The sequence below is a fragment of the Lycium ferocissimum genome, chromosome 10 (assembly GCF_029784015.1).
Source record: "Lycium ferocissimum isolate CSIRO_LF1 chromosome 10, AGI_CSIRO_Lferr_CH_V1, whole genome shotgun sequence".
Lineage (NCBI taxonomy): Eukaryota > Viridiplantae > Streptophyta > Magnoliopsida > Solanales > Solanaceae > Lycium > Lycium ferocissimum.
This window is the reverse complement of record NC_081351.1, coordinates 42,919,571-42,929,910: the sequence shown is the minus strand read 5'-3', so window position 1 is coordinate 42,929,910 and position 10,340 is coordinate 42,919,571. Positions and strand designations below refer to the sequence as shown.

Genomic DNA, 10,340 nt, shown 5'->3' with positions numbered 1-10,340 from the left:
ATGATTTCATGTTCAGAAATACCAACTCATACAGAACTAGAAAGGAAAAAAAAAAGGCATCTATCAACGTTTTTTTTTTTTTTTTTTTTTTTTTTTTGTGTTGAAAGGAGAAGTCTATATAGTACTTACTTCTAATTGTTATATTTCCACATATTCAACCACCTCCAACCCAAAAAAAATGAAAATAACAAGGGCAAATTTGTTTCATTTTGAATAGTTCAAGGGTAAATTTCCTTCTTTTATTTGCAATTTTTTTTGGACAACCATTAGTAAGAAGGGCATTTTTTTAGCTAGTTGACTAAGGGCGACGACATTTTTGCACCAAATTAGAAGAATCTCATTTGGGTTAAAGGAAAGAAAAAAAAATAGACATACAAAGGAAGATTGATGGAATGAGATTGGAAATTTTCATTGTAGTTACCTAGTCTTAGAAAGTAAAGGTGCGGTTTAGATATCAAAAACTCTTCTTTAATCCTTAAACTCTATGTCTAATCAAATACCTTTATATAAAACAGAACGCATGTCCTTTTTTTTTTTTTTTTTTTTTTTTTTTTCCCCCCTCAAGAAATTCAACCAAAACCCCATTCCTTTAGACACCACCACCCCATGCAGGAAAAAGTTGTTCATAAATGATGAAAAAGGGGGATATAGAAAAGAAATGAAACATTGGGCTTTCTATAATCAATAAATTTCATAAATAATGCGAGTTTACTTCGTTACTACTCTCAATACAACAATGATATGGTGCCTCAAAACAGACAGATTCTCGATGAGACAGTGACTCCTTTTTGCAGCATTTTGCGGCAATTTAATACAATACCCTTTACCAATCCAAGAAAAACAGGAAAAAGACAGCCAAGAATCCCACATTTACACGAGGTCCGGGAAAGGGGCACAACCCAAGGGGGTGTAATGTAGGCAGCCTACCCTGACGCGAGCAACTTCCATGGCACGAATCTGTGACTTATAGATAGGTTTCACGGAGACAATTTTGTTGTACTTCAAGCCTCCCTTCTAACTTAAGTAATAAGATAGTTGGAGAAAAACCAACTCATGAAGCCACCCCCATTTGGTCAAGAGAAAACAGTTGTATAGGTAACAAGACAAGATGTCAAACAATTGAAGTAACACAACTGCAGAACAGACTATATTCGAGGGCGGGGCAAGTGTTAATACCATTTATACTTATGGCATTGGTTGACATTCAAGCTGTGATTCTGTATTACTTACAGAAGTAGCAAGGTATAGTAATGGAACCTCCTAGTTACAACGAAGAAAGCGCAGCAGTATTGACCTTGGGAGGTGTTGGAGAAGCTGTGGCATTTTCTGTCCAGTTCGTTTCGCCCCAGTGCCATAACATGCTTTCCCAGAAGCAAAAATCTTCAAAACAAGTCTGCAAGCGTGGGTCCTTTATTTTGATCTTCCAATGGCCATCTGAATAGTTAGCTTTCTCAGCTTCTCTTCGATCCCACTCCAGTGCAGCCTTCTGTTTAGACCTAAGCAAACAATATTTATGCAAGTTATCCGGCATGGCATCGTGGACCTTCCACCACGTCCTATGTGCCACATCACTTGCAAATTCCTGCAACTTTTCCACATTCCAGTTGCAATCGTAATCTCTGAAGCATAACCAAGGTTTCAAACCTAAGTAGTGTATGACATAGAGAATTGGAGGATCAGCACCAAAAAGACGTGTTTTCATTTGCTTCTTCTCCTCCTCATCACCTTCCCAATAATGTTTCAAAAAGTTCATGTGTTTCGGGATCCTATGCCACCAGGTGAAGATTTCGTTCAGATACCCCTGATCCCCACCATTGTAAGATTCAATCTCATTGATATGATCCATCAACAACTGAAATGTGCAATTTGATGGTTCAACGACCATCACACCTGAATTAAAAAGGGTGGCATTATTTCCTATTGCGGTTATTTCAGGCATCTCAAAGAGAAAATCAATATTTCTCAGTATTAACAAATCCGCATCAATGAAGATGATTTTGTCATAATCTGTCAGCTGCCAGAGGCGAAATTTGCTATAGTTCCACTCATTGTATGCATCTTGTTCAGCTTTAGGATTCCTTATTCTCTTTATCGTGTGGATCTTCCAACCGGCAGCCTCCAAACCACCCCTGTGATAGTCACTGATAGTTTCATCAACAAGTATCACAAGATCTCTTGTTGAACCTGCCATGCGGATACTCTGAGCTGCAGCTATGGCCCCACACACATAAAAATTTGCTGAGTGGAGAATAGTTGCATAGGCTTCTCTTCTTACATTTCCAGAGTGCCAATTTGCTGCAGAAACTTATGATGTTAGATTCAGATTATCATTTCTCGAGAAATTAACTTGAACTTGGAGGTTAATCCTCTCATTGTTTTCATTTTAGGTGGAACAATAAAACAGTGCTCAACTGCTTATTCCACTCCACACTCCCCAAGTTGCCAGGAAAATGAAAGAAAACACAACAAAATAGAGAAAGATAGAACCGGAAAGAATGTACGTGGTGTTCCGTAGGAAACCCAAATATTTGTCCCATGTCAAAACTCAGCTTGAATACCACTTCTGCTAAGAAAATAACTTTAGTCTAAAGTTTTTGACTCAGAAAAAAGCAATATTGATGGAGCAATGTCACTGTAAAGAAAGGATCTTGGGCCTAACTCAACCCCAGAAGCTAGCTTATGAGGGGAGGATTGTCCAAGTCCATATAAGGAGACCAATGACCCATCCCTTATATCCGATGTGGGACTCTTAACACTCCCCCGCATGCCCAGACCTCGTTAACTGGAGCGTGGACAATATAATATGGGGGCCCAACATCGGTGAACAAAGAATTGGGATAGGCCTGCCTTTGATACCATGTAAACAAATGGATCTTGGGTCTAACTCATCCCCAAAAGCTAGCTCATGACGGGATGATTGTCCAAGTCCATATAAAGAGACCACCCATCCCTTTTTCATCCAATGCCGGACTCTTCAACACCCCACCTCGGTTGTGTGTTGGGTGTTTGGACTCCTTATCTGGACCTGGGTAATCTTCCCCTCATGAGCTAGCTTTTGGGGTTGAGTTAGGCCCAAGATCCATTCTTTACGGTCACCTAGCTCAACTTGACCCAGCAATGTCTTGCAAGGGGCAATGAGTAAAATTCAAGGAATGGTCAGATTGGCCGTTTTTACTTGTTAATAAATTAAAGGGAAAAGGGTCAAAAATACCCCGCTACTTTGGAAAAAGAGCTAAAAATATCCTCTAAACTTATTTTGGGTCAAAAATACCCCTCCCGTCCTTAAAGTTTTCAAATATACCCCTGTCTTAACGGAAATTATCCCCCAAAATAACCCGAAATCATTTTTTAAACCCGAACCAACTAAATAATAACCCATAAGATCCTCTTTATTCTCCAATTCCCTCAAACTTCATACCTACGATTGGGGGAATAAGGGGATCTTATGGGTTATTATTTAGTTGGGTCGCGTTTAAATGATAGAGCAGGTTTAAAAAAGGATTTCGGGTTATTTGGGGGGATAATTTCCGTCAAGACAGGGGTATATTTGAAAACTTTAAGGATGAGAGGGGTATTTTTGACCCAAAATAAGTTCGGAGGATATTTTTAGCCCTTTTTCCAAAGTAGAGGGGTATTTTTGGCCCTTTTCCCTAAATTAAACCAACAACAACATACCCAGTATAATCCCACCAGGTGGGGTCTGGGGAGGGTAGAGTGTATGCAAACCTTACCCCTACCTTTTGACGGGGTGGAGGCTGTTTACGACCCCCAGCACAAGGAGAGATGAAAAAGCATCAGTAATAATAGACAGTAATAATAAGCAGTAATACCAGTATCAGAGTTATCGTGTTCTGACATAAACGTAACTATCAAGAACTAACCTTTAGCCTTGAGAGGAACTGCAAGTTCACATGACCCAACAGGGAGGTGGAGCTTCTCTCTTAAAGTGTTCAGATTAGGTTCATATAGCCATGCATTGCCTTCACGTACAACTAACTCTTTACAGGTGAACAGATTGGGAGTTGGAAAATGTTCAGTAACCAGAAGCACATGTATTGGATGATACCCTTTATTACTAGCAGCCAACCTTGCTGCTGCTAGCTGCAAGTGAAAACGAGCAACATCTCTATACCAGTCCTTAGAATTCTTGCACGGAAGCTTTACAACTATGAGATCAATCCTTGGTTTACCTGGAAACTGAATTTTGGGTATAGAAGGACATGTGGGAACCTCAAATTCTTCTTCTTCATCTATCCATTCAGGATATAATGTTTCCCATGTTATATTATTCTGGACATGATCTAGGTTCAATATTACATGCTCAGCGTCAGGTAATAACTCCTTCCACTGATCAATTTCACTGTCATTGAAGTTTAATATCCCTACTCCCTGATACTCATGTCTATCAGATAGTTTCTCAAGAACGTGAGAAATTTGGTCCCAGTCAATATCTAAAAGTGATGTATAACGTTGATCAGCCGAAGAATGATCGCTTAACTCTCTGTGCACCAAAGCAGCCCTAGAATCAGGATTTTCACCATTGACACAAAGAAAAAGAATTAGAATATCAGAAAATAATCTGTCCAACTGGTAGAAGTTTCTCTATTTACACATGCAACAATAAATAATACTCATATCTGAAGGTCCCAGAAGGGCACCCAAGATAAGAATGTATGAGAAATTTTATTTGATGGTATTATCTTTAACATAAAGGACATATTAACAAAGACAAAACACCCAATACTTACCGAGCGCCTGAACTAGATATGTATTCTGTGTTATAAATTGATGGAGAATGCCAGAGTGACCAAATTGCAACCAGAGCAAAAACACCTAAGATAAGCTTTATAGTTGGGAATTTGCAGCTAAAATTCCTGTTTTTGGTAGGACTATGAAGGCCTCTCTCCCCATCTCTGAAAACTTTACTTCTCAAGAACCTTCGTTTGCTTGTTTCCTCGCTGAAACAAAGAGCAGAGGTTAGCATATAAAAAGCAGGAAACCTAATCTTAAACATGACGAAAGAACTATCATGTTGGATGATTTCTGAATTTTTTATCCTTTAAGGATGACAAACTCACAACCTCTGCTCCTATTTCCAGGAGAAGGGTAAAAACAAAAATGGCGTCGTACTAATTTCAGAGGTAAAGAAGGATGAGGTAAATCTGACTATTCAAAAGCTTCGTTCCAACCTGACATGGTAAAGACGGAGAGGAAAGAAACCACTTTTTTATCAAGAAAACTTAACAATGTAACGGAGAGGAAGAAACCACTTGTGAGATTAAAAAATCTCCCACCATTCCAAATAGAAAAGTTTATGAACGTTAACTGTGGCAAATGCCCTTTTTCTACTAATAGAACTTTATGCCAGAATGAAATTAAAAATTAAAAATAAAAAAAAATAAAAACTTATTCTGTTCTGGCCAACAAATGATACCCTTCCATAATTCCATTACATCCTCTTCCTCTTAATCTGAATACATACTATGTGTGATTGGAAGTTATCTAATGTGAGTAAAACTCATAAGCAATGACGGAGCCAGGAATTTCACCAAGGGGATTCAAATATATAAAATAAACAAACAAAAAAGCCAACAGGATCCAACATCTACTATATATACATAAAAAATTTTGAACTTGTATATACAGTAAGGAATAGGATTTTGGTATTAGGAAAAAAAAGAAAGTGATCTGGATGGATAAACGAGAAGAGCAGGAGTCAAAAAGCAATGCAAACATTTCTAGTCTACTACATCTGATCACCTTTATATACAAGCTCTCAGCAAGACTCCTAATTTAAATAATTTTTCTCGGATAAGCAGGTCTTCATCACTCAAATTTTCCATTAAGTCAGCAAGTATACAGGAAATGATAAAACAGAAAGAACTAGCAGTCAGACGATTAAATACAGCCTATAACGTGGAAGAAAAGAACTCGAGCAGCTGAAAATGTCATGCACAAATGTGTCACTTTTTTGGTGCCTGAATAAGATCCAATAAAACAAAAGCAGTTGCACAACTAACCTCACATCACGGGTTGCTATCGAAACAAGTAAAAGGTGTGTTCTATTACAACTAGACTCTCATTAAACACAAATTAGGTGCAGCAAAGATAATAAAAAAACAACATTATACAAAAGTAGTCTCTTCATTTCACATTTAGGATATAGAATTTCGACAACTAAACTTCGATGACATTCAGTGCTTCGAGATCTACCAATGGCACAAGATTAACTGGAAGTTACCAATATCATCCCCCAAGAAAATGAACTTATACCCAGTGTCCCAAACTCTGATCTGGGTGACAGGTGGATCCAAAATTTATGTACATCTTCTCTCAAACAAGAAATCCATAAATTAGCACAATCTCACCCAACCTGCCCTCTTCATTTTCCCCCAAATTATGCTCAGAAGTAAATGAAACTAAGCAAAAAAGAACTTTATTTATACTCAAAACTTCAGTATTCAACCCCATTTCTCAAAATTTAAAACTAAAAAATCTCGACCCGCATACACAAACAGCAAAATAAGCACACCCAACTATGTAAACATGGACAAGAAAGTAAGCAAATGTGAATACAGTAATGTGCCCATAAGAAAACAAATTAAGATCAATGAAAAAAATCAACAAGTAGAGACCATAATTAGATACTTACGTGGATACAGAAAGCCTCTGTCTAGGTTCAATAGGACTAGGTGCAGCTCCAGCTAAACTTCTCATTTTGGCTTCTTTTTTTTTTTTTTTTGAATTTTTCTAGCTCAATAATAAAGATTCAACAAAACCCAAGTTCACATTTCAAAGATTCAAGAAAATACCATCTAAAAATCAGTTCTTGATTCAGTTGACTCTTTGGAAAACAAAGAAATAGTGTGATCGGTAGATGTGAAGTTGGAGAAAATGCCAAAGAATCAAGACCTGATTTTTGTCAGTGAAACAGATCAAAAACATTAGTTAAGTATAGTACTAAATTATTAGTAGGCATTTAAGGCGGCTTAAGTTTATACTATGTTTGTGTGTAAGAAACGACAATTTTCTTTATTGTAAAATTTGAGGTATTGGTAAAAAATAAGTCAAATTAAAGGTCCACTTTGAAAGGAAAAAAAAAATTAAAGGTCCACCAGACCAGGTGTTTTTTTTTTCTTTTTTAAAAGAAATGTTTTTTATCAAAAAATTGTTACAAATTCTTGTATGATTATATAAAGTATAATTTAATTCTTTTCAAATTTGTGAAATCATGTGAAGAAAAATAAAACAAAAAGAGACACTTGCTAATTGCTATCGTGTCATTGTAATTTCCTACTAGAGTACATTATTTGTATTAATCCCAGTTGTTGAACAAACCAAAGGATATTTGTGAAAGAGTGTTATCACCTTCCTATAATAGGTGATATCATGTCTGAGTGATGATCATAGCAATTTATTGTAGGTTGGTCAGCATTTATTAGGGAACAGTAATTTCTCTGTCTAATTTAATAGAAAATTGGTTAAATTAAACAGGTAAACTAAAAGAACAAAGCCAAAACATTAACTCCAAATTTAATAGAGGTACAACTTCATTAAAAGGGAAATTGTAAAAGAATACCCCTTTAGTATACAAAATATTTAAATCCACCTTTTATTACACTTTCGACCCTTTATATATAGTACTCCCGTCTATTTTTACTTGTCTAGTATACGAAAATAAATATCTACTTTTACTTGTCCAGGACAGTCAAATCTCTGTATAATGGTAGCATTTGCTTGAAAATTTCATAGTTGCTATAGTGAGGTGCTATTATGTATGTATACAAACATTTGATGTTTAGATCTCATTTAACCGTTACAAACAAAAGTATGCAAACAGCTATTTTTTATACTTTTTATGTTATAAACGAAAATAATTACTTGTTAATTTTAAAATCTCAATTGATTTTCAAATCTCATTAATTAAAAATTGAAATAATTAGTAAATTACTTGTAAATCCATAACTAATTGTATCATACAGATAAAGAAGTAAAATCTAAGAAACATATGCATTTAAAATTAATTAAGCATTTAAATATTTCAAGTTTGCCGTAAGAATCTACAGTTATACGTTGTTTTGTAAATTCTAGTCTATTAGTGATAATATAACGCCTAAATTGACGAAGAATTTTGTCCAAACTTTTAGCAAAAGGGAATTCAATAGCTTTCCCTTGAAGGCTGTCTAAGAGCTTAGTATATTGCTACACCTCGGTAATTTCGTGACGTTGTGTCGTGAATGGACTGACGTCGGTCAAGGCGGACACAAGACCTTCACAACTACAAGAGGGTGATTGGCAGCCTTAATGTATATACGATAGGATTTTTGAGTCATAGGACTTGGTGAGACTAGATTCGTCAAAAGGAAGTGGAGTACACGTTATGTTTGGGAAGGATTTCATGGTCATTGAACTAACGAGTATTTATTAAGGTCTTGAGGACGAGTTATAAGGTCCATTAGATCGTTAAGGAAGTGTTATACGAGTACCAAGAAAGTTCCCTAAGGATTCGAGATCAAACGAAGCGACGAGAACGAAATCGGAGAAACTGGGGATTATACGGTCCAATGTACGGACCGTATATTTTATACGACCCGTAGATCCGGCCGTAGAACCCTTCCCGGAAGGGTGAATTTTCTCCGGAGATTCGGAAGGAACATACGGTCCCAATATACGGACCGTATAAATTGTACGGACCGTATATTGAACCGTATATTCCGGGTCGGGTCCAAATTTTATTTTTATATATACACGGTTCCCTCTTCTTTTTCTCATTCTTCACCTCTCCAAACTTCCAAAACCTCTAGAACTCTCTTCCCAACACCTTAATACATATCCAAGTAGGGAAAATTAAAGGAGCAAACATCAAAAGTTGGTAGAATCAAGGGTGTAAATGCTTCCTAAAGGTTGATAGAAGTTGGAAATCTCCTTGGTAGTCAAGTGGAGTTCTTCTCAAGTGGAGTATTTCTAATCTTGATTTATTTATAGAGTCAATCCCATTTTACCTCCCTAACATTTAAGCGTTGGGAAACGATACCCCCTCCACATATTAAATGGGAACGATAGTCCCCTTACGTAATATTTTCCAATGAGAATTTTATTTATTTATTTTTGAATAAAGATCTTTTTTTTTTCTAGAATTAAATTGCAAAAATATATAACTTTTTTTATCGACCCATTCACCCATTCCGCTGAAAATAATGTAATTATATTTTAGGATATAATTACTTAGAATAATTTAGAATAATTTGTTAATAAATTTCAAGCTAGGAGTTAGTATTTTTTTGAAGGGTGTGTTAAAGGTTAAGTGAGCTAGTATTTTGAATCGGAGGGAATAATATAATTTAAAAAAAATCTTTTCACTATTAATAAGAGGATTTATAGTCATACAGAATATCTTATAATTTATTTAGACCACAAATTTTAAGAGTTCTTTTTTAAAACTCTGTGTCTAGTCAAAATTTTCATATCAATTGGAATGAAGAGTAGAATTTTACCAAAATTTGTAATTTGGCATAAAACGCACACGTTGAATAAGATTTATATATGTCCTAAATAGAAGTATCGAATGGTTGGAAACATTTCATAAATAGCATAGCTCTTGAAGAGAAAACCAACAATTTTTCAAATTTTAGTTCATACGGTCTTTTTTCAAAAACTCTAAAACTTTAAACACCAATTATATCCAACTTTTTAAAATTAGGGAAGAAAAATTATTGATACAACATTTGTTATTAACTTATGGTATGAAAAATTATTGATAAAACGAATGCCGCATAGCTTGAAATTTATTAACAAATTATTCCAAGTAGTTGTTATATTCTAAAAGATAAGTACATTATTTTGCATTTTAATAGGAATGGAGACAATAATAAGAGTTATATATATTTTTGTAATTTAATTCTAGAAAAGAAAAAAAAAATCTTTATTCGTAAAAAAAAGAAAATTCTCATCAGAAAATATTACATAAGGCGGTTATCATTCCCATTCAATATGTGAAAGGGATATCGTTTTCCACCCTTAAATATTAGGGGTAAAGTGGATTGTCTCTTATTTATATCTAGGACCGGCCAGAAGTAATGCAGATCATGGATCTAACTGTGAGAGTGATTGGTAGACTATCTTTCGCTTTTGTAGAGCCTCGTCAATTAATAGTTGTCTGCATGCTGAACATATGCTTATCGATCCCATTATTCACGTAGTAGTCAATATTGACCAGTTCTTTCCTATTGTAACATACTCCTATTCCTTTTGAGTTTAATAGTCTGTTTAGTCAAGTTTTTAAAATTATCTTAATTAAAAAAAATGGCTAAAGTGCTTTTCAAAAAATATTTTTTAAAAAA

The 10,340-nt window shown here is 35.3% G+C and overlaps 1 protein-coding gene across 1 annotated transcript; it reads right to left on the bottom strand.

The window, feature by feature from the left end:
- Positions 1-648: 648 nt before the first annotated feature.
- On the bottom strand, positions 649-7,027 carry LOC132033955 (putative UDP-glucuronate:xylan alpha-glucuronosyltransferase 3). The gene is made up of 4 exons (XM_059424139.1): positions 6,653-7,027; positions 4,749-4,958; positions 3,882-4,519; positions 649-2,295 (listed from the first exon to the last, which is right to left on the bottom strand). The coding sequence occupies exons 1-4, from the start codon at positions 6,715-6,717 to the stop codon at positions 1,265-1,267; spliced, it is 1,944 nt and encodes a 647-aa protein (XP_059280122.1). The 5' UTR covers positions 6,718-7,027; the 3' UTR covers positions 649-1,264.
- Positions 7,028-10,340: the final 3,313 nt, after the last annotated feature.

Excerpts from the sequence above, each read along its gene's own strand:
- LOC132033955 (XM_059424139.1), bottom strand. The coding sequence starts at position 6,717 with ATGAGAAGTTTAGCTGGAGCTGCACCTAGTCCTATTGAACCTAGACAG. Across the intron at positions 4,959-6,652 it reads CAGAGGCTTTCTGTATCCAC|CGAGGAAACAAGCAAACGAA; the intron begins GTAAGTATCTAA and ends TCTTTGTTTCAG. Across the intron at positions 2,296-3,881 it reads AGTTCCTCTCAAGGCTAAAG|CAAATTGGCACTCTGGAAAT; the intron begins GTTAGTTCTTGA and ends AAGTTTCTGCAG.